The sequence below is a fragment of the Erpetoichthys calabaricus genome, chromosome 16 (assembly GCF_900747795.2).
Source record: "Erpetoichthys calabaricus chromosome 16, fErpCal1.3, whole genome shotgun sequence".
Lineage (NCBI taxonomy): Eukaryota > Metazoa > Chordata > Cladistia > Polypteriformes > Polypteridae > Erpetoichthys > Erpetoichthys calabaricus.
In genome coordinates, this window is record NC_041409.2 from 83609921 (window position 1) to 83634623 (window position 24703).

The 24703-nt window shown below is 37.0% G+C and overlaps 1 protein-coding gene across 1 annotated transcript in view; it reads left to right on the top strand.

The window, feature by feature from the left end:
- The first annotated feature begins 838 nt into the window (after positions 1-838).
- Positions 839-24703, top strand: part of trip11 (thyroid hormone receptor interactor 11) — a 43201-nt gene continuing 19336 nt past the window's right edge. The window contains exons 1-12 of the mRNA XM_028821828.2: positions 839-1581; positions 9583-9650; positions 10392-10502; positions 10817-11092; positions 13115-13183; positions 14732-14897; positions 15319-15663; positions 16830-16870; positions 17008-17091; positions 17213-17422; positions 19130-22111; positions 23732-23872. Coding sequence (XP_028677661.1) covers positions 1443-1581; positions 9583-9650; positions 10392-10502; positions 10817-11092; positions 13115-13183; positions 14732-14897; positions 15319-15663; positions 16830-16870; positions 17008-17091; positions 17213-17422; positions 19130-22111; positions 23732-23872 — 4632 coding nt within the window. The 5' untranslated portion in view covers positions 839-1442. The remainder of the gene's footprint in view (positions 1582-9582; positions 9651-10391; positions 10503-10816; positions 11093-13114; positions 13184-14731; positions 14898-15318; positions 15664-16829; positions 16871-17007; positions 17092-17212; positions 17423-19129; positions 22112-23731; positions 23873-24703) is intronic.

Here is a 24703-nt window from a genome sequence, read left to right on the forward strand (position 1 = left end):
ACCATTCGCACCCCTCTTGTGGATTCTTCATTCTTTTGCCTTCTGCGAAAAAAAATACTGTATTGGCATTTTGCCTGTTCAAACAGAATGTTGTATGGTTTTGTCTGGTTGTGCAAACTGGGGGGGGGCATGGGTTCTACAAAAGGTGCTGCAGTATTTTCTATACTGTTTAGCTTGTCTAGATGTCAGTACCAGGAATTAAAAACTTAAATCCTGCTTTTATTTTTTGATCACAAAAACCCAGATGTCTTCAGTATATAACAAAAACGAATTGGCCTGTCTGTGGTGGGTTGGCACCCTGCTCGGGATTGGTTCCTGCCTTGTGCCCTGTGTTGGCTGGGATTGGCTCCGGCAGACCCCCGTGACCCTGTGTTCGGATTCAGCGGGTTGGAAAATGGATGGATGGATGGAATTGGCCTGTTAGAGGCGACTATAGCTTCGAATCCACTATCATCTATTATGTTTTTTGACATTTATAATCTACTTGGGCAAGACTTAACAAATGGAATGTACTGCCCACCCCATGTTGTCATTAGTTTAGAAGGAATCATTTCTTAAGAGTTATGTAATTAGGCTAAGTTGTGTTATAGCTGATTACTTTTTCTTTTCAAAAGCTATGAGAATGTACCTGAATGAAACCTAGTAACCTATCCTTAACGGATGGCACGCTTCCTTGGTTTTTAATTTTTGCCGCGCTCATACACGCGCGTTTTCAGTGTACGTAGAGGGCAAAACTCCTCCCCTCGGAAGTCAGACGTAATAAAAATATGAGGGGATGATAACGGCAAGTTCGGATGTCTGATGTGTGGAATAGTGGGTTCAGCCGACTTCCTCCGCACGAATCCTCACTTTCCTTCCCTGAAATCGTATTCTCTAACAGATCAGTCCTCAGTCGACAGTTTTTTCTTTTTTTAATTTGTAATTGACGATCAAATTTGTATCGTCATATATGAAATCGTCATGCACTCTCCACAATGGAATTGTTCTGGAATACGCAGGGGTTTTCTTCCCGTGTTTGACACACAACATCGGCTAAATGATGCTCAAATAAAATCAACTTCCCTGCGCGACGGCTGGAAGACACGCCTCCTTGGAATGAAAACTGCCAGAGAAAGCAGCGCGAACACTAGAATAGAAGCTTTGTTGGTCCGCCAATGGTCCAGGGTGCCGCGCGGGGCGGCTGTCCACGTCCCCCCTGAGAGAACGAGACAAGGGCCGACATGGTAGTCGTCGAGTTGGCAGCTATCGCTTATCTTAGTTTGCCGAGTCGTTTGTAGGCTTTTTTTTGTACTTCTGCTTTTCTGTGGAATGGCGCATTTATCGATGCGTGACTCACCGGGCGAAGTGCAGTTGTAGACAGGGGCGACACAACTTGTGGACTTAAAAAAAAATAAAATACCAAAACATCTCCCCCTGCGTTTCTGTCGACCGGCGTTAAAACGATGACATCCTGGTTAGGGGGGATTGGCTCTGGCCTCGGCCAGTCGCTGGGCCAGGTGAGCGGTAGCCTGTCGTCCTTTACTGGTCATATCTCGAGTTTCACTAAGGACATGCTATTGGAAGGGACTGAAGAAATGCCAGGTAAGATATCCTCTTTTAAATAATGTAGTGTAGCTGGTATTAATGTGACCTCAAACAGATGCTTCAAATGTGGTTGATAATATAGATACTGGTGTCTTACAACTTTCCTTTATAGTTTGGGAAGTAAATATATGTGGGTCTGCTGTATCTGAAGGCGTGGCTGCGTGTGCTGTGGTCTAACATGTCAGCATGTGTGTTTGTGCCAACTGTGCTCCACTGCTTCCATCTGCACGCAAGTCTACGTCTGAGTACTGTACACCTTCTTTCCTGCCGTGATCCAGTGCTTCCATCTGCGAGAGTATCTATACATACATTGGCCAGCTGTGTGTGTGTGTCTGCGCTACCTGTGGTCCACTGCTTTCGTCAAGATTCCAGTCAACGGCGGCTGCTGTCTAAAATGAATTGTATTTAATTGCACTTATGAATTTACTTTGTTATAACCGTATGTAGTGCACTGTTTCCCAACCGGGAGTATTCGTACCACCAGGGGTACCTGATGTGTACATTTGTGTCAAAACACTTTCACTTTTAATATATTTGTTGCTTACAACATAATAAATGTATAAAGTAAATAAGTAGTGAAGTTAATTTATGCCACATTTTTTCTCCATAGTCCTATGTCTACGTTACTGTACAGTACGTGTCTCATTTAGTTCCCCTCTGGTTTGGTCACTTGTAACTGCACTTGTTGTGACTGAGAAAAGCTAATGTGCTGATTGATACACATTGTGAGTTTCTAGGGCATTCATGTTTTTTATGGATTTATAAAGTACAGGTGCAGATCCACTGTAGCTGCTATGATTTACTTGTTGATGAAGTACTAGCAAACATTTCCATGAAGACAGCCCATCCACAATGGCACCTCTTTTGTTGGTAGGATGCACTTTTTCCAATGAAAATTTGTCAGAATTCAATCTAAGTCAAAATAATCTGAAGAAAGCTGCAAACATCTCTGAAAAAGCTTTTGCAGTATTTGCTACTTGTGGCTAAGTTAAAGTAACTTCATTCTGTCGCAGAGGAGCTTATTCTTCTTGCCTTCATAATTCTGGTGGAGACGGTGGTTGATTAAAAAGCAGCTGATACTCTTAAGACAGTTCCATCATCAAGTGATACCTTCAGCCAGTGGATTGATAAGTTGTCCATAATGTCATCTTTTGGCATATAAACTGAAACAGTCTGCATTGCAGCTGGACAAATAGACATATATTAGTGCCTAGACACAACTGTGTTTTTATATGTTATCTGTATAAGTCTGTCATAAAAGTGTATTCTGTTTTGCAAGACACTTAACAGGAAAGACTACAAGTGAAAATATTTTTAAAGTAAAAGACTTTTTTTTTTTTTATATAAAGGTCCGATTGATTGATTGGAAAATGTACATTCACGTATGTAATGATGGGGCATTGGTGATGACAGGGAGGTTGCACAGGCTGTTTGGGCTTGTCAGGGAGGTAAATCTGGGCATAGTATGGATGCACTCTAATATTTACTGGGAGGCACTGTCCAGTAAAAGAATATGCACTGAGTTTAAATACCATTTTCAGTGATGTGGTTAGATAAATAGATAGAACTTTATTCTTCCCAGGAAGAAATTTTGCTTTTTTCAGAAGCTCTTAAACTGATAAACATCTTCCAGTCCAGGCTTGTAAGTCACGAGTTGTTTCATAGTTTTTGTCAAGACTGTGGATCAATGCATGGACAACAACTACTTCATATTGACATCCGATGGCTGTCACGTGGTTAAATGCTGGTCAGACTGTTTGAACTTTGTGTAGAGGTATGCACCTTCCTGCGCACACATGCTACACCATTTGAAGACACAGAGTAGGTAGCATGTCAGGCATAATTTGCTGATGTGTTTTCAAAACTCTGTGAAGTTGGTTTATCATTACAAGGTAAGGACACACTCATCCTGAATAAGTACAACAAGCTGAATGGATTAATGAAGAAGGTTTAATTGTGAAAGGCTAAGTGGAAGGGTGGAGGTGTGACCTGGTTCCAGGGGCTTGGTGCCAATTTTACCACCATTGATACAGACAAAGCTCTAGTAGTGAAAGGGTGTAAGAACATGTAATCAAGCTCGAGAGTGAACTGAACTGATAATTCACTGACACTAAACACAAATCTGCTAAACTGGACTGGGTTAGGAATCCTTTCGGTTTGACTGAGAACAATAGCAACCTCCTTATGAGACTGCAGAAACAGTTAATGAATGTGACCTCCGATTGTGGCCTGAAGATGAAACATACAGAGAAGAAACTAATACAGATCTGGTGTAATGTGGAAAAGGAATACCCTGAGCTGGGCAAAAATGCTCCTAATGAATTTTTACCTTTTGTATCTACTTATTTATGTAAAAAGACTTTCTCACCTTTGGCACAAATAAAAACCAAGTCAGGGAACAGGCTGAATGTAGAAAAGAATCTTATTATTGCTCTGGCCACACTACCCCCAGAACTCGCAACAAGTGCCTCAAACAAGCTCTAGTGTCTCATTAAAAAAATTGATGAATCTGCTTGGTTATTCAGACAAATATTTTATACCTACAGATAGTTAATAAATATCTTTCATTTGACAGTCATTTTTTTTAATATAAAGTTTAAAAATATGTAGAACAGACAGGTTAAAATCTGTGTAAATGAACACATTTAAAATAATACCAGTTTGATGTGAATGAAGGGGGAACTTTGGTCATTTTAAAAGTATTTAGGTGGTACATAAGATTAAAAAAGGCTGGGAAATGGCGTTCTTCTGGATTCAGATCTGGTAACTGGGAAGACCAATAAAGAAACTGAACTCATTGTAACATTCGTTAACAGTTTATGATGACATTTGCTTTGTGATTTGGTACGTTATCATGGTGGAAATAGCTAGTAGAAGATGGCTAAATTGTGGCCATGATGGGAATTCACATGGTCAACAACCATACTCAAATAAGCTATAGTATTTAAGTGATGATTGATTGGTATTAACAGGCAAACATTTGCCATGAAAATGTTTGGGTTTCATAGACTAATAATGCTGGTGCTAACTTCTGACCATACCACCTGCATGTCTCAGCAGAAATTGAGATTCATCAGACCAGGCTGTGTTTTTCTAGTCTTCAGCTGTTCAGTTTTGGTAAGCCTTTACCCATTGCAGCCTCAGCTTTCTGTTATTGGGTGACAGGAGTGGAACCCAACGTGAACTTCTGCTATTGTAGCCCATCTACCTTAAGATTAGACGAGTTATGCATTCTGAGATGCTTTTCTGCTTATCACAGTTGTATAGAGTGGTTATCTGTGTTACCGTAGCCTTTCTGTCAGCTCAAAATAGTCTCTCCATTCTCCTCTGACCTCTTTCATCAACAGGACTGCCACTTGCTGGATGTGTTTTTTTTTGTTTTTTTTTTAATATCATTCAAAGTAAACTCTAGAGACCGTTTGCGAAAATTCCAAAAGCTCAGAAGTTACAGAAATACTCAAGCCAGGCAGTCTGGCACCAAGAATCATGCCTAGGGTCAAAATTAGTGGGTTCAGATTTTTTTTCCCCCTTTTATGGTGTTTGATATGACCTTAAGCTGAAGCTCCTGATCTGTATCTGCATGATTTTAGGCATTGTATTGCTGCCACATGATTGGCTTATTAAATAAGGACATTCATAGGCAGGTGTACAGGTGTTCCTAATAATTTGCTCCATAAATGTATATCGGAGCATGCCACAATGAGCTTTGTCTTGTGTTCACGCTTGTCTTCATCAGCCGTGGTTTTATCTGGTGCTGTAAAATGTTGGTTTCCCAAATACTCTAAAGGCAAAGCATACTTAACACCACATATTTATTTTCATATAGACTTAAGAGAGTATATTTGTTTTTTATGTAGATTTTTATAACATCTACTGATGTTAATACTGTACATACAAATGTCGTTTAATTATACTAAACTAGCCACGGTACCTTTTGAAGACAATTAATAGAATAATTAAAACATATTTGTTCTTTTTTGCCTTGTGTGTGCTCTCAGCACTGTTTCTCTCTCAAGCGCATTCTTTTAAAGCTTGCTTCTTAGACTCTGTCATTATTTCCGAGGCATCTTTTTCACCTCCTGTCCGGTTTTACACTTCCTTTCTTTAAAGGTGATTCTCTCGCGGTGCCTCCTCCACTTTTTTTCTCCTCCACATGTATCGCACATTACTACTTCCTCTTTTGTCGTGTCACCAATGCCAAACTGACCGATCACACCAACCCCAAACCGATCAGATTTCTCAAAAGAGTTTGGACACGCAGACCTTAGTGTTTTATTATATAGTAGATGAGTGTGCCATATTTTTCATAATTTCTTAGTAATTCATCATTAATGTAATTCTAATCTACTCCCTAAGCTATTACAGTTTTCTTAATTTTTTTAATGCTGTTAATTTGTTATCGGAGCAAAATAAAATGCTGAATGAGTGTTTGTATTTTACACTATATGAAATAATTCATATTCGTACTTGAGCCCTCAAGTCTTCAAATAATTTATTATGTGATGAATATAAATTTACATTAAGTAATTGAATATTATTTTTTTTTTAAATCTGTGTTAGTTAGACATCTCACACTGTTAAAATTATATTGTCAAAGCAATAATAATGATTATGAATAAGCCAGGCAGAAGGTTCATGTCAAATACATTATCAGCCCAGAGTTTCTAGGGATATTTTACCATTGTAAAGTTGAGGATGGATAATGTAGGGGCTGTATAAGGTTTTGTAATAATCATACTGTTTAATTGACTGGTTCCTCTTCTTTAAAAACAATTTCCTATGTTCTCCTATTTAGGAACAACAAAACCACCTTTCAAATTGGACTGTTCTGTGTTTAGGTTTTGAATAGCAGTGTGTGAAGGTTTTTCCACTTGATGATATTGTTACTTTTCATCCAACCAAAACAATATAATGAGGCTAGCCGCAGTTTTCTTCTACATTTGTAAAGTGAATATCGAATAATCTCTCTCAATGTCTGGTAACGTCTGATCCAAAGAACTTGGAAATGCACACTGTCTCAGTTATAACTAGTGAGACTTTCGCTATGTGAGTGTAACAGAAGGCCTGAGAGAGAAATTCACTGTAATTATTTTCAGTGATATAAAATGACCTTGAGGAACATACAAAGATGAGGAATACATTACAGTATGGGTTAACCAGTGCTTAAAAAAGTTTTACATTCTTATTCTTTTTTTCCTCCAAGACTACTAATTTATAATTACCTCTCCTCTAAATTCCTGTTCTTAATTTGAAATGTTTTCAACAATGACACCCTTTTGCCCGCAGAGAAAGAGAGAGATTTATATAGAACACTTTTTTTTTTTTTTTTAAATAAAAAATGCGTGGTATGTTTGTAATTCCATTTATGAATCCATTGAAATATAAGTATGTGATGTTATCTAGTAGCAGTTGGTGCTGGCAAGAATAACTTTTGACTTAGCTTGGGTTACCCCACCCCTCAACTGTTTGTGTGCTCATGTGGTATAGAGCAGATGGGCAATGTGAATTTTCCAGTATGAAATTTTTAGTTAGCAGCTTTCAAAGTGGTAGGAAAAATTGAAAGAAGACAATGCTACCAAAATTAGTCCAGCTATGACTTAACCGGAGTTGTATAGTCACTAAGAAAACTTATACCTCTAGAAAGTTTAAGTTTGACTCAGACCCCAACTTTCATATATGGTAATTTTCTAACTAAGTTTTTATTGGTTATTTTACTGTTCTGTAATAGCTGGTATGTGGTAATTAATTGATGTTGTAAATTACGACTGACACCGTCCTGTTGTTTACATTAGTATATGGAAATGTAGGTGCTAGTGAATGAAGAGTAATTGAGATTGAGATACCACTGGGATCAACATAAAAGTTGAGGTTATGAGACCTTTTCACTATCATGGTGTACAAAATTGAGAAATGTGGGATGACATGCTGCCTATAGCATGCAATAAAATTTCCATTAAAAGATGTATTTACTCTTAATGTGATCAAAGCCATTACATTATAAATTTCTGTCTTGTTTATATATGAAAAATCCAGTGATAATGCTCTAATGATATAATTTCCAAGTACCAGATGTTAATAATATATTGAGAAAATGGAGCAAGCAGGTGTACAAAATGTGATCAAAACTGACCATTATAGCACTGTGTGTGTATATATATTTATGTATGGATATATATATATTTGGATTTTTTGGACTAGGTGTTTACTGGTTATAGTGCAGCTTCTTTTCATCTGAATCTATCTGAATATCTGAGCTATGTTTAATTGCTCATAGCCAAACCAATGTTTTAGCCAAACTGTTTTGTAGAGAAGCAAGTTTTAAGCAAAAAATAAGTTAGCTTTTTGAACTTATATCTGAAGATTTTAATGTCTTTTATTTTGTTGTTGGTATTTTTTTACAGGTTGCTTGTTACTTCATTGACACATAAAATTATGCAGTGTATGGGAGCAGTAGGAGTATATATTGGAACATAATTAAAAAGCAGTTCCCCGCTCAGTTTTAACATACATGTAATACACATATCTCCTGTAGATGCACTGGCAGTCAAAGTTGTTCAATAACTTTATTTGCATGTTTAGCTTTTGTTGCTTGGCTCAGATCACAAGGCAACACATAGCTCAGTGCTGGTGTCAACATTCTTGCAAATTAACAGTACATTTGTAACTGACATAATGGTGTGATTTTTATGAATCTTTTACACACTAAAACTGACAGATGTCACAGCTGAAGTGGTAGTCTTACTTATTTCAAACACTTGAGATTCAAGAGCTGGATTCAAAGTCAGATAATAATTTTTCACCTCTGATTCCACAGTCCTGGATATACTATTAACCTGTCACCTCTTTAAATAAATAATAAGCATGTTCATCCAGAAGTGGCATTTTTGTGGTGGTTATTGTATTTGCAGGAATGTGATAAATACATGCTTAATGCAGTTATTTTGCTTTAATTTTCAAGAAAAAAACATAGTAAATGTTTAATCCTTATTTTGAAGGCAAAATAGCAATTTAACATGAACCATGCGCTTGTCTTGAAATGCCAAATGAAACTTGCTTGAAAACAGCAAAGTAAGAAGTTGAAATGTCACAAATGGCATCATCAAAAATTTCCTTGGCACATGATCACAACAGTATTTCCAAGAACCTAACACAGTGGAAAAATTACACTCTCCATTCTCTTAGGATAATTTTCTGTTTTACCACATGTGCTTTCTGCAGATGTGTAGTAATTTATGATGAATGAACAGTCAGCAAGTTGACTCATTAATTCCATTGGCTCACATTAAGCCAAAATTACAGTTCTGTAAATGAATGCATTTATAGCTCAAATATTCAAATAATGAGCAATTAATTGTACACTGTTTTTGCATGAGCCCCAGATAATTCACTCAAGCAGCATTCAATTTTGAGCTTTAAGCAGTGCATGTAATTGTCAAAGACAAAAAGAGAAACACTGTTGGGTCAGAGCTGTTAAATAATTTATTGTTTAATCTGTTTTTGCAATTAAAAGTAGTTCACTTACAAATGGCATCCATCCTGACCCCTTACCTTCTTCCACATTAGGCTCATACTGTCTTTGGCATTTAAATGAAACTTTACATTTACAGTTATAAGCCCTGAATATGTTCTTGTATTTTGTTTTTATACAGTGTTTTAATATGAATTAATTATACAATACCAATAGTCACACATTGATAATTCACAATATTGTATTTGACTAATAAGAAAATGAGTCATTACTTATACAAAATGAAAACAAAACAGAATCAAGAAGACCCACCCCAAATACAGTGAAGTTTTGAAATTAAGCCTGCCATACACTATATACACATATAGCCCAGTAGGCTCAAGATCATGAAAAAGCGAACTGAGGAATACGGCCAATATATTCTTCGGATAACAATAATCAATCAGCAGTTTGAAGTGTAGATGGATGTACTGAATAAAAATTGGCCCCATTGTGTTTCTTATGCAATTTTTATCTTTTTTATTTCTTAGCTGAGCTTAATGCTTCCAACACAAGATTTACGGACTTGGAGTCCACATACATGAGCCAGAAGTCTGAGGTGAGAAAACAGAATTCATGCTACCTTGAGAGATTTATACAGCAGGCAGGAATTACTGCTGCTCTATAGTGTGCTAAAATACTGTACAGTTTAATCATAGATTAATGTCATCTCTGGTTATATGATTACTTTTCATCACGATGTTTAATAGCTGAATGTAGATTTTTTTTTTTCTGTTGTTCATTTAGTGATCTCATTACACTTCTTTTTTTTATGTGTATCAATTTTTGTTTTTCACAGACTTCTAGGATTATGTATATCTTGACACTTTGGGCTCTTTCTTTCTGCCACATAGTGTGTGCAGTCATGTTCCTCTGCACACACTGCTCTGGTTTTACGGAAATACATTCACATTGGAGTGAATTTCGGAACTGAAAACAAAACTTGAATGTGGGGTTGAAATGAGTTTTCAATTCAAAAGCTAGTAACATGAGATTTTTTTCTTTGACATTTTCATGTTGTTTACTGTGGTCCAGTGTTGTCTCCATAGGCACCCATGTTATCAAAAAAAGGTTTGTTATATCCATTCGCCATGAAAAGTTGAGGTTCACATTTTTCCCCACCCATCTCTACAAATGTAATAGGGCAATATATATATATATATATATATATATATATATATATATATATATATATATATAATTTTTTTTTTTCGATAGAATATTTCTTTAAGTCTGTAATCAAGTAGGATAAAATTTAGGACTAGAATGTTATATTTGAAGGTTGTTTGTTATTTTACAGTATGAACGTTTAAAGGCTATACATTCTGAACTGGAGGAAAAACATGAAGCAGCTGAACTTCAGATAAAGCAGCTGTCTTCAGAGTACAGAGGTCAACTGCAGCAGAAAGAGGTAAATGCTTCGTGTTACATCATTTTACTTTGGTATGTGTTCACTGAAAGTCAAAGTAGTTTCTTAATTAAATCTGGGAGTGATGTCCAGTGGCTTAAGTCTGAGCAGCTCTGGGTTATTATGTATGTGAAAGATTAACAAAACAGCAGGTCTTATTTATATTGGACCTATTCAATACTGGATATGCCTTTATTTGAACTTTTTATGAACTTTGGCTAAGAAAAGTCTTTAACATTTTTGATATGGTGTTAGGGAACATTGGTGTTTATGGTCTGTAGTCACATTGTGTTTAAATTGTGTATATATGTTTTTAGGTGGAGATAAGCCATCTGAAAGCACGACAGAATACCCTGCAAGACCAGCTGCATAAGCTTCAGGCATCTTCACAGTCTTCCCAAACTGATGCTCCTGTTCTGCCCTTGACATCTACATCTGCCGGATTTCTGTCTAGTGAGCAGTACAATAGAGGGTTCCAAGGGGATGAAATGGACTTTGGAGATATGATCTGGTCCCAGCAAGAGATAAACAGACTATCGAATGAAGTGGTACAGCTGGAAGCAGAAGTCTTACGCTGGAAACAGTTATACCAGGTCAGTACCTGTGGTAGTGTTATACATGGCAGGCCAGTTTAGTTTTAAGGGTACTGTATACCATTGAATTTTAATGTCCGTGTTCTAATGGACTTGTTCCTTTCTTAAGCAGACTTTGTTTTGGGTCCTCCTTTTCTTTTTTTTTTCTTTTTTTTTTTTTTTTTTTTTTTTTTTTTTGCATAATATAAACTTCTTTGTCACATCAGTGTTCACAGCACCCTGGTCCCAAGTATTTGTTGTAAGGCAGTAGTCTTTGTTTTTTGGCTGTGCATTGAGGACTGCTCTACCAAGTCTGCCGTGGTTAAGCCTAAAGCTTAATTTCCACTGTTTATTATTATTATTACCCTTGTGCTGTTGCAGTTTGCAGCTTTCAATACCAAGGAGTAAAACATTTCTGTAGCGTCTGTTATCCTTATTTCTTGTTCTGACATATACCAATGTAGTGTAGCACAATCTCCTTTGGGACATTTCCCTGTGTTGGTATAGTTTTATCTCAGTATAACTATTAGTACACCAGGTTTTGGTTTATTTTTTGACATCTTGCCATCCCCAAATCTATAACACTGGCTCATATGGAATCTGTTTCTGTTTTCAGTCAACATAAGGACTAAAGACGTTTCAAAAGCAGCACAGTGCAAAGATCACTGTAATATTACTTTGAACACGCTTTCTGTAATGGTTAAGATGATCGATGCACAGTGATGCTTCCAGAAATTCAACCCCTAACCCAAAACACACTCCAGGATGTAGGCAATTTAACAATAACTTCACTTATGGACTGCACTGTATACAGCAGCATGGGGTATGTTGTCTAAATCAGCTGCAAAATGAAGGTTATAGACTATCAGAAAAACACTGGGGACAACATGAGAGGGGAAGGTTTTGAACTTTAAACTGCAAAAAAGATCTAATGCACAGAGCCAGGTTGACCCTTTAGTTGCTGCAGGTTTTCATTCTAACCCTTTTCCTAATCAGCGAGCAGTTTTCACTGCTAATTAACTCCTTTTCCCTTCATTTTAATAGCCCTGTTTTTAAGGATTCAGTCTTCTGAATTGATTCGTTTCTTCATTAAATGGCAGCCAAACAGAAATGAGATGTGAAACGAGCCAACAGATGACCAGCTAAATTGAAACATCAAACTCCAGCCAATTTCACTCCAACCAGTTTCTTAATGAGAAGCCAATTCTTGCTGTTAATTAAAGCCATTATTGAATATCATAACTTGTTGCTGCTCTTATTCTACCACAGCAGAATGTTGATTTTCTGTTTTTTCTAAGACCACAATCAAGATGTTTTGGTGACCTGAACAAACAACGTTACTGACACCTTCACCTTTCTTTATTTTCAGGTTAACTGGTCATGTGACAGCTTGTTTTGTGTTTCATTATTGTTTGGCTTCTCAATAAGGAAAAAGAAACAACTAAGGGGTCTAAGTCACATCCATTAAAACTAAGGCAAAACAAGTTAATCAGCAGCAAAAACGGCTCACTAATTAAGATGGTTAGAATGAAAACCTACAGCCACTGCACCCACCAGGACCAGAGTTTGACACCCCAGATCTAGTGGGAGTCAGTCCCAATATATATGAACTTGTGAAGCTAGTGCTTGATGAGATTATTCAGTTAAGATTCCAACCCTGATAGACTTTGGTTTATGTTAATCGTGAAAGATTTATGTGGTATACAATGATAAAATAAATTAAACTGTGTTTTGCCCAGATTGAAGAGAAGCATATAGTATGTGTTATGAACAAGTGCATTCAGTTCCTTGTATGAGATTATATATTTGAAAAGCCAATTTTCCTTTGTTGTTTGAGATCATAGGAAGGGCATCTCTGTGAAATTAGTTGCTAAAGTATAGGAACATTGTCATTGTCTTCTTCATTACTAACATATATCACAACATAGATGGAAGATTAGGAAAGTTGGGGTGTGTTTGAATTTCAATTCTGTAATTTGGAATGTATATTCACTTGTGGTGATTAAGTGTGCATTTGTAATACAATTTTTTTTTTCCAAACAGACATCCAAATATCAAGGAACAGAGAATGTAGATCAGGAAGAGAAGCAATCACTACAGCGGACTATTAAGGTAAATAGACTTCTTGTCACATCATTTAAAAGCTTATCAGGATGCAAGATACCTTTATTGTCACTGTACAATACAGTGAAATATTGTTTGGAGCAAGCCTATAAATGCCTTAGATACAAGTATGTAAGAATGGATAATAAACTGAGTAAACTTTAAACTATAAGAAGTACAGTTACTATTCACAGTTCCAAATACACATAGAGTAAAACTAAATGTAAACATGTAAGCATAAATAGATAAATAACAAATAAAGACACGGTGAAGATTACAGTCAGTGTAATGATCATGAGTTCCACATAGGTCATGTATTGTGCGACTATGTGTGGTTGATGCAGATGTTCAGTTATGTCAGTGGTGGTCTCTGTTATAGAAAGGGGCAGTGATCGCTGTGCACTTAATAGGCTGATTGCTTTGGGGTAAAAGCTGTTCCTCAACCTGGCAGTGCAGACACGCAGGCCTCTGAAGTGCTTGCCAGAGGGCAAAGGAGTAAAAATGCTATGGCCAGGGTGGGTTGGATTTTTACAAGTGTTCTTTGCTTTTGTGCTGCAGCAGATAGTGAAGATATCTTCCAGTGATGGAAGTTGAGTGCCAGTAATTCTTTGAGCCGTTTTGATGATCCACTGGAGGGTGGTCTTGTTCTCAGAGGTGCAGCCAGAGTAGCAAGCTGTAATGCAGTATGTGGTGCCGGACTCTGTGGTGCATCTGTAGAAGTTAACCAGCAGCTGTTGTGGGAGTTGTGCTTTCTTCAGACTCCTCAGAGAGTGAATCCTCTGAAGACAGTCTCAGCTCATTGATCTTGTTGTCTGTAGACTGAGTTCTTTGCAATGAACAGGCTGTATAGAGCTGGCTTGGCCAGGGAGTTCTTTAGTCTAGCCCGAATGCCGGCTGTCTTATCCTGCTTCTGTTTCCCCTCCTGTCTCCACCTACGCCTTCTCATCGCTGGAGTGGTAATCCAGGAGGGCACCAATGTGCTGAGAAGCTCTTCCAGGATATTGGGATGTGGTGATGGAATAAATTCCTTTATTCCAATATCCAGTACTTCTTGCAAGCTATATGTTATGTGAACTGTACTAGACTGAATACAGTTGCTCACTTTGCTTAAAAGTAAAATAGTAATGATAAGATAAAGGAAAAAGTGATATCTAAATGGAGAGCTCCAGGCTGCTGCGTCCATGTGCGCCGCCATCCTGTCTGTCAAGGATGTTCCATAGAAGATAACTTAATGGCTTGTTCATTATTGATATGTGTGTGTTTGGAGGTTTATAAGCAAGCATGTTCTATGAAGCTGAGGGTTTGTGCTCAAGAAAAACAAACATGTATATCTACTAACACAAATAATGCAAGTAAATAGATTGGATGTCATTAAGCAAGTCTGTTCAATTGAATTAAATTGATGACCATCATCACACAATGCTGCTAGTTGCCATTACTACTTTGGTAGACATAAATATTTTGAGAAAAATACCAATTTGTGACTTCTGTACACCAATAGTTATACTTTAACAATAGTAATATGTCTACCTTTTTTTCTTCATGTACTTCAATTAGGAGTTAAAAGAACACTTGAGCAGAGAAATTGATGAGCACCAGCATGAATTGTCTGTTTTACAAGATACGCACAGACACAAACTGGCAGAAGTCATGCATCGGCATCGTGAAGAATTGGCAGAGTATGAGGAGCGAATTGAGGAGCTGGAGGAGCAAATGCAATCTGGTCAGTTTTCCATTTCAGTGTTGACATTTGTTTACAATAATACATCCATCTACCCAAGATGGCAGCACGGTATTTTAATTATCATTGCTGTGGTAGCACAAAATCCTTGTAGTCTGTCTGTCTACTCTTTTAACTGTTGTGCACATTTTTAATAATCTTTCTAATCACATCTAGCTCCGGGCGGTATACTGTGCTAAGCAGGTTAACTAAACAATATGGTGACTAGGGTTATTGTGTTAGTGGGGAAAAAAATTAAGAGCTATTCGCTATAAAGATATGTCTATCAATTTATCCTTATAACTGTGAAAAATACCACATGGCAAAATTGCTATTATAGGACATTTTTGAGGCTTTTCAAGAGCAAGGCAATGTAGAATCAAATGATTTTGTGTTAACTTTGTGCTTTTTTTCTACTTTCCAGGAGCAACAAGTGGAGGAAATTGTGAAAATTTGAAGGCCAGTGATAAGCACCATTCTCCTATAGCTGTAGAGGCTGATTTAGATTCGCTGAGGCAGACCAATGAAGAGCTGAAGAAAAGAATCACTGAAATGAACAGACTTCAAGAATCAGCTGAGAAGCAACAATTAGCTTTGTCCGAGGATTTGAGGCAGTCTCAAGCTGAAAACTGTCAACTGATACAAAATTATGAGCGTCTACAAAATTGTGTGGATGAGCTCCAGGTTCGTGTGAAGGACCAAGAAGAAAAAAGCATGCAAAGGTCACTCTTGGAGAATGAAAACAATGTGCTGAAAAAGGCATTGTCAGGTAAACATCACTTCATTTTCGAAGAACAGTTACAGGCTTTAGTTATAGAATATTAACTGTACAAGAATGTATGCAGTGGCTATGATAGTATTTATCTCTGTACCGCTCTTGGACTAGTTCACAATTTTTGTATCAATGACTGGATATTCTAGTGCAGCTGGATTTATATGTGAATATTGAACATGACTAGATGTATTTTACAATGTGAATATTCAAAACTTAAATGAACATTACAAGTACTCCGGACACCACTGTATGGGTTCAGAAATTTTAATTGAATACCTTCTTCTGTCAGTAATGTAATGCACAATGTCAAAATAGAAAGAGCAGATTTTTACTTTGTTTCAAATATAGGATGCTCTCCTGGGATTTGTAGCTGTTTTCTCTTCCCACCACCAGATGAAGTTAGCCGGTGCAGCACATAACTTACTTATTTTACATTTTGGGTTACTTTGCAGAGCTGTGACATGGCTTGGCACCTATTTCTCTGCAAAAGGTGGTAAAAGCTAGTTGGTGTGGCAAAATGTACAGACACAGTTTTATACAAATGTTTATGCATCTCTATTATAAGTGAAAAGAGTTTAACAAGACTTCTGCAAAGACCAAACTTAAACATTGCATATATCTGCACGTTTTTATGTGTAATGACTATTTGCTGAATTTACCAGACTAAAAAAGTGTACATTTTTGATGAGATCCCAGATACAGTTTACATGTGTTGACTTAAATTCAGGTGATGTTTGTGCAAGCATCACACTGAATCACGCTATGCTGAAATCTCCTCATCTAAGTCAATAAAACTTCCCCGTTTGCTGTTACAGTGGGGAGTTGGGGCACGAAAATGAAATTCATGCCCAGAATGTTTAAACCTTTTTAAATGAGACTACCCATCCATGTATGCTGCTCAGTGGAGTTACAAGAGCAAAAATATAAAAATGTAATACTGTTTTTCGGATGATTAATTGAAGTATTGATGTGCTGTCTTTTTTGGTATGCAAAACCAAATTGTATTTTAAAACATTTTAGTTTTAAGGTATTAATTTAGATAACCTCCCTAATGCTGTGCATAATGTTTAAACAGTAAAATAGTAACTGTACTTTTAAAATGCCTGTTAATAAGCTGATCAGTGCTTCTGCAACGTTTAAATATTTTTGTATATTTGCAGAGTTAGAAAATGAAATTGCAAGTTTGAAGTTGTCACCTCAGGTAAGTTTATCAAATGTGAGATAAGCATTTTGTGCTTAAATACAGGTGGATAAGTGTATGGAGTAGGGTATTGCATCCTGAACTCTACACTAGTTTAAGTTACTATTTGCAGTCCATTAATGGCTGTTGTTTTTCAGGCTTCTGTCACATTAGATGACTCGGAAATGAAAGAAATGATAGAAATGTTGAAGAAAGAAGTCAAACAGCTAGAAGATGAAAAGGTCAGTTAAGAGTTAGTTTCAAAATTTTGGTATGATACAACATATTTACCATTAACATAACACTAGAGATTCTACTTTTATATTTTCAGGGTCAGTTACTTTGTCTTATTCTTATTTTTAGTTGTGCTTTGTTGAACAACTTGAAACTCTAAAGCATCAACCTACTGGCAGTACTGAAGCCAACAATGAAGAGCAGACAGAAGTGCTCTTGGAAATAAAAGAGCAAAAACTACAAGAAACCTTGACAGCATTGAGCTGCTGCACTCTTGAAAAGGAAACACTAATAGCAGAAGTGGACGTTTTGGATAAGCAAAACCAAGAGGCAACTCAGGTTCCTTAAAGTTGTTTCCTAATCAATTAGGGATTCTTAGTCTGAACAGTTAAAGAAGCTGGAAAGGGAAATGGGCAAAGGTTTTCAAAGGATTCTAGCATTTGTTCCTTGCATATCGTGCACATGCTGTTTTTGTATAGAACAAATCAGAGAGTTAATTCAGTATTTTTGGACACAGGCCCAAATGCCAAGTGAAATGGTATGCTTCCATATCTTCCAGAATTGTCAAATTGTGCCATCCATCCCAGATATCATAAATTGTATGTATTAGAAACAGGTTAACTGAATATCACAAACTGATTCTTTGATTCTTGTCAGCTAGTTTAGCTCTCATAAAGTTTATAATCTTAGGGGTATTTCACCGGAACATTTTTCATAGGCCCTGATTAATACAATAATAGTAGTAAAATAAAAATTCCGTATAGTGACAGTATTTTCCATGAGTTTGAGAATTGCCAAGTATATCTAGAAAGAAAAGCTGTCAATGAGACAAAGCTCATACAGCTCCATCCATTTTGCTGCCCATTTATCTAGTTTAGGATCATGGTAAGCTGGTCCCTGTTCCAGGACTACTGGTTGCCAGGCCCTCAGCCACTGTGTCCCTCAAAGACTAGAGTTTGATATCCCTAGGTAATGGTCGTAGAGGTTTCTTCGGACCTTTTCAATCCAGGGGCTTATCAGAAATATTTTTTTCTCCACTGAAAAGCACTAGTAAGTAGAAGTATAAGAGTTCTCATATCAGTAAAATGCCCTTAAAGCACAGGGAAGCAAATTGCACAGAAAATTTATAAATATGGTATAGCTGAAAACCTAAATAGCAAGGTGTCAGTCAAAGATTGAAGAGTTGGTGGATGAAACAAAATATAAAAATGGAGAGGAATCTGAAAGAAAACCTGTTGCTTTCTGCAACAGAGCTGGTGCTATGGAATATGCTCAGCTTCAAACATGTTAACGATCCAAGACACACATCTAAAGCCACTCTCGGGTGGTTTAAAAATGGTAAATCAGAAAAAGAGATTATAGCTTGGTTTTCAACTTAAATTATGTGGCAGGAGTTGAAAACTGGTGTCTGCTTATAGCCCCATTCATGTTTAGAAACTTATTTGCAGAGTACAGCAGGCAAAAGGTGAATTTTAAGGCCTATAGACACTTAATAGGAAAAAGACATGTATGAAATTTCTGCCAAATAAGTATTAATTCAATGGGATGTGCATATTTAAGGAAACAAGCATGTTCTGGTATTATTTATCATCAATTTGCAACATCTGTAAAAGTCTAGTATATCAAATGTAAGAAAACATTTTAGGGTAACATTAGCAATGCTGTCTAGATCTGTTGTTTCCTGGTTTCAGATGCTCATCTGGGCACTTTCTGTGGCATTGCAGTTTTGTCCTTCTATTAGGATGTTTCCCTCAAAACCCTTCAAACTTTCATGTTAGGATGACTACTAACTCTAAATTATCCCTGTATGAGAGAGTGTGCATTGTGGTGAACTGGCTCCTTTTCATGTTTCTGCCTTATGACTTTTGCTGTCAGGGTAGTCTTAGGTCTCTACCAACCATGCACTAAAATTAGCCTACTTTGAAAAGGCATTAATATTGAAACACCATGTAATGTATAGTTGTTTTTATAGAAATAATGGCTTGTAGGCCAGGGTATGCTGCTGATCTCTGAATCTTTTTTTTTTTATTATTTATTTTTATACAGCATCTTATTTACCTGAAGGAACAATTGGCCCAGCAGAAACAAGATTCAGATACTGCCATTGAAGTTTTAAGATTAGAACTGGGAAGATCAAAGTCTGAGGTGACAAGACTTGAGTCGGAGCTGGAGTTGCAAAAGGAGAAGCTGAGCCAAAGTGCCTATGCCTTAAATGACATGCACATGACCAAGCAACAGCTTCAGCAAACCGTACAGGACATTAAAGAAAAATTGGTAAAGGCTCAAGACTGCAATGCTGACATTAGGAAAGAAAATACTGAATTAAAGAAGCAGTTGCAAACAACAACGCAACAACTTTCTGAAGCTAAGCATACCTTATTAAAGACCAATGAGAGTACATCTGTTGTTTTGCAGCAGAACCAAAGTGAATTAGAAATGGCTAAACTTAAGCAAGAAGCACTGGAAAGCAGAAACAGCCAGGAGAAAGCCTTGGCTGAAAATTATGAGTTGAAAATGCTAACTAGAAAGTTAAGAGAAGAATTGGAAAGGAATGAGGATAGTGTAAAGAAGACTTTGTTGGAGACTAACACTAAACTAGAAGCCTTAAAACTGGAAAAAGAACAGCTGGAAGAAGAGTTGAGCAGTGCTGAAAAACGGTTAGCTGAACAGTCGAAATGTTATCAGCAAACCATTGAGGAGATTACTCTTGCAAGAAACTTGGATGCTACAGCCTTGCAAGCAGAGCACGAGCGTCTTCTAAAGCTAAAACAGGAAAAGGAATTTGAGATTTCTGAGCTGAAATCCAAAATTGAATCTATAGAAGCTGACCACCAAGAAACAAAGGAGATGTTGGCAAGCAGTGTATGTGGACAGAAGCAGCTGACTGAACTAATAAAAGAAAAGGAGATATTAATGGAAACCCTGAAAGAAAGAGCTAATGAATTACAGAAAGAACTAGAAAAGAATAGTGATACAGCTAAAGAGTTAGAGCTGCTGAAACATCAGCTTGAAGACAAAGAAAGACAGCTTAGCACCATAAAAGAAAAAAATAGCCATCTCAAAGAAGAAATTGACAGAATGAAAGATCATCAAGGCAGACACCATTCTGTGGCTGAACCAAAAACTCTTGACATTATTACAGAGCTAGAAACAGAGATCTCTCATTTAAAAGCAAAAGGCAGTACTTCTCAAGAGGAAATGTCCTTGATGAAAAAAACAATAGAAGAGCAAAAAGCTGACATAGCACAGCTTCAGAATACAATTCAAGAGCAAGAAACTGACCTGGATGAGTCAAAGACACAGCGTGAGCATGTGACATCAATGTACAAAAAAGTTGTGTTTGATAAAGACAAAACGATCATTAGCCTTCAGGAAACTATAGATGAAATCAAGAAACAGTTTCAGAGAGATGTGCAGGTAATCCATACTGATTCTCCTGTTATCCTTCAAGAAGACAAATGTCACTCGATAAATCACGAGAATGGAGATGAGAAACAGGACTTATCAAAGGCCGAAATTGATCGCTTGGTGAAAGGAATAAAGGAGAAAGAAACAGAAATCAGTTTACTCAATGAGAAGAACTTGACACTTAGCAAACAGTTAGACCAGCTAGCAGACTCCAATACTGAAGTCAGTAAACTTTCTCAAATTATTCAACAGAAGGATTTAGAGATACAAGCACTTCATGCACGGGTCACTTCAGGGAACTTTATGCAAGATGTTATTTATTTGCAGCAGCAGTTGCAAGCTTATGCATTAGAAAGAGAGCAGGTTTTAGCTGTCCTCAATGAGAAGACAAGAGAGAATAGCCAGCTCAAGTCTGAATATCATCGACTCATGGACATTGTAGCAGCAAAGGAAGGTGCTCTTCTAAAGCTCCATGCAGAAAATCAAAAGATGTCAGAGCTGCGTGACTTTGGGAGTGAAGACATGGTAAGAGAAACCATTCAAAACCTTTCTAGGATTATAAGAGAAAAAGATATTGAGATAGATGCTCTGACACAGAAAAGCCAAACATTGCTTACTGTCCTGCAGTCATCTAGTTCTGGGCCAGGTAGTGAATCCAGCGGTGTAAGCAGTAATCAGTTTGAAGAGCTTCTTCAAGAGCGGAATAATCTAAAGCAACAGGTGAAGAAAATGGAGGAATGGAAACAACAAGTAATCACCACTGTGAAAAACATGCAGCATGAGTCAGCACAGCTTCAGGAGGAGCTGCTAAAACTACAAACCCAGGTCACTGCAGACAGTGATTCCAATGGTAAACTCTACGTTGATTACAATAGATTGATCCAGAGTTATGAGCAGAAAGAAAGAAAACTGGGAAGCCTAAGTCAAGAGTTAGCTCAGGTTCAACAGAGTATTAGCCAGCTTAGCAACACGAAGGATGTTCTGTTGGGAAAGCTAGACTTAGTGTCAGTCGAACCAAAAGAAATATCTTCACAAACTAGCACCGTCTTGCATAATAGTGCAGTGCCTCTAAGCCAAGATGAACAGCTTAAGAAGCTGCATGAAGAGGTAGCCTTCTTCAAAAACATGCTGGAAGAAAAGGAAACAGTAATACAAACTCTTAAGGAGAACAATCACAGACTTTCTAATTCTTTTGCCTCAAGCAGTGAAAATGAAAGGAAAGGACAAGAGGAGGCTGCAGCTGAGAGGAAGAAAACCAAGGAAAGGTTGGATGGACTTCAGAAATCGCTCCGGGAAAAGGACCTTCTGATTAAATCAAAAGGTGACCAGCTAAATTCTGTAAGTGAAAGCCTGAGAAACAAAGAGAATGACAATGAAGTATTAAAACAAGCAGTAACCAACCTGAAAGAGAGGACCTTGATCTTAGAAATGGATCTTCGTGCTGTCAAGGAAGAAAATGAACAAATAATGTCAAAGTCTAGAGAGAAGGAGACAGAATTCCGTGCCTTACAAGAGACCAACATGCAGTTTTCAATGCTTCTGCGAGAGAAGGAGTTTGAGTCCAACTCTATGAGAGAGAAGGCATCTGCCCTGGAGAGGCTATTGAAGGAACGGGAGCAGGTCAGTTTATGTTCTTGTGTGTGCCTTTTTATCAGGTAATACACTACCAGTCAAAAGGTTTGGAACAACCCAATTTTCTAGTTTTTATTATAATTTAAGTAGCTCAAGTCCAGTGAATAACCTGAAATGGTACAAAGGTATGTGATAAACTGCCAGAGGTTTTAAAAAAACTGAATGTTACCAAAACTGAAAAATAATGTAATTTTCAGAGTTGCTTGAAAAGGTCTGCTTCAGGGGAATAAGTAATGGGTTAACAACTTGCAGCTTTTCTTCAACAATGGAAGATAGCTAAGTATTGAAAGTCAATGCAAACAATTCATATAGGTGTTCCAGCATGTGTTGATTACTTACAAACTCTGCATAAAAGCAGTGTTGGAACAAACTGTTTCTACACCTTCTGTAGCATTATTTAGAAACTATTACATGGTGTGTTGCTATCATAATAATGATAAAAACACAATTAACAAAGGAAGACAGACAGGTCATTATAACCTTTAAAAGTATAGATCTTTCCTTTACAGAGATTGCAAAAAATGCCAAGCTGTCAGTTAGGTGGGTAGAGAACTGTTACTTGCCCTGTGTTTGTGTGATGACCAAAAAAAAACCATTTGTTTTCATGGTGAATGAAAATAACAAAAGTTCCACATGCAGAGCGCTTCACCAGGAGCCAATGCTGAACAGCAGCAAGCAATATCAGAATGTCAAGGAAAAAATCTCTAACTACATATGTACTTTTTTTTTTTTTTTTTGTTTCATAAATATTGTTAAATGAACCACTTGCAAACAATGCACCCATGCACAAAAATGGAGCATTCTCAAACAGGAACAAGCTTAAGAATTATAGATTCGCCTCCCCCCTAGTCATTCACTGATCAGGAGCTCAGTAATAGCTAATTCATTGGTTACCATGATACTGTACACATTATCAACATTGCAGAGCATGGTCTGAGAGATGTGTACAATTAGAGATTATAAGTTAAAGAATTCAAATATTCTCTGAAAATCTGTGTATCTTTAGTTATAGGAGACTGTGTTTGTTCATTATTGTGACTGACATGAAGATGCGACCATGTTTTATATGGGAATTAGACATAAATATAGGTAATTCCTAAGAGTTCACATACTTTTTCTTTGACTGTAATTTGTATTAATCACATCACATAAGTTCAGAAATGAAGAGAATATGTATAAAATATATGCTTAATAGTTTTTGTTAATTTAGCTATAATGAAGTTCAGTACATTCAAATGTAAACCCCGTCAGAGTCCTCCCAGGATGTAATTCCTTAAAGAAAATTAATGTCTGCTCTGTTTAATTCTATTCTAGTAATTTCTAAAGCAGACATGAACTATATGAAGGGTCTGAATGTTTATTTCCTTCTCTGACAACTTGTAACAGATCTTCTTTTTAGTCCTAAGTATACTGGCAGGGCTCTCCCAGTAGGTCTATGATAGAAACCTTTCTGCATTTAATTCAGTTTTAAATATACTTAAAATTTAATACTTTTGTTTTCAGTGTTTGAAAGGGTCAGGTATGATTAGTCCATTTATTTGAATGCATAAAAGCATTGTCATTGCAATGCAATTTTAACCCTGGATTGTGGAAATTGTGTTCTTGCAGGGCAAGTCTGGTGAGTTGAACCAGCTGTTGAATGAAGTAAAGTCAATGCAGGAAAAGGCAGCAGTGTTCCAGCAAGAGAGAGACCAAGTAATGTTAGCTCTAAAGCAGAAGCAGATGGAAGCAAGTGCTGTCCAGAACGAGGTACTTTTGAATTTGTATCTAATTTGCTTTTTTTCCCCCCCAGTTTTTCTACTATTATATTTCAGAGTTTAAACAATATGGAGAAATGGTAACAATACATGTAAGAATAAACTAATGTAATATCTTTGATCATATTTTTCAAAGTTACAATGACTATTTTAAAACACTTTATTTTTAACTGTTCCAGTTATACATAACAAACTAAAGCAAAGTCTGCCAAACAGCATATTAAGTATGTATGCTAGGTCTTCAGAATGAATTTCACTAGGCACATATAATTGGAATGTATTAAAAATGTTCTGTAAAGTGGCATGCTTATCTTTGTGCTATTTATTAGTAAAATTCCATGGATCATCTCTACATCATTGCAGTATTTTGAGGTTTCCATTGCATTTTTGCACATCACCTCCAAGAATAGGGTACATATGTTTTTGATTGCACAGTTTGTTGTCATCGGTGAAATGGGCAGTCTTTTGTTCTCTATGAAAAACAGGCTTTTTCTTTCTTAAATAGAATCTGCATTGTATTGCCACATTTTTAACTGAAGACAGCAGGCTCCACACAAAGTCTCATTTATATTTAACATGCCCATGTTGTCGCTAGGGTGCACGTGACTTAGTTTGTTAGCAATGAAGGTGTGTGGACCCCCACGTCGGCAACAACATGCTTCCAGAATTTTGTTACCGCACTGTCTTGTGTGTGTGCACTGTGCTTGAGACAGACAAGAAAACATGAGCTCATTTGAGGAATAGTTGTGTGAAGTGATGTGTCACTACCCATACCTATACAATCAAGCATTAAAAGCACACAGAGATAATCAAGTGTACACAA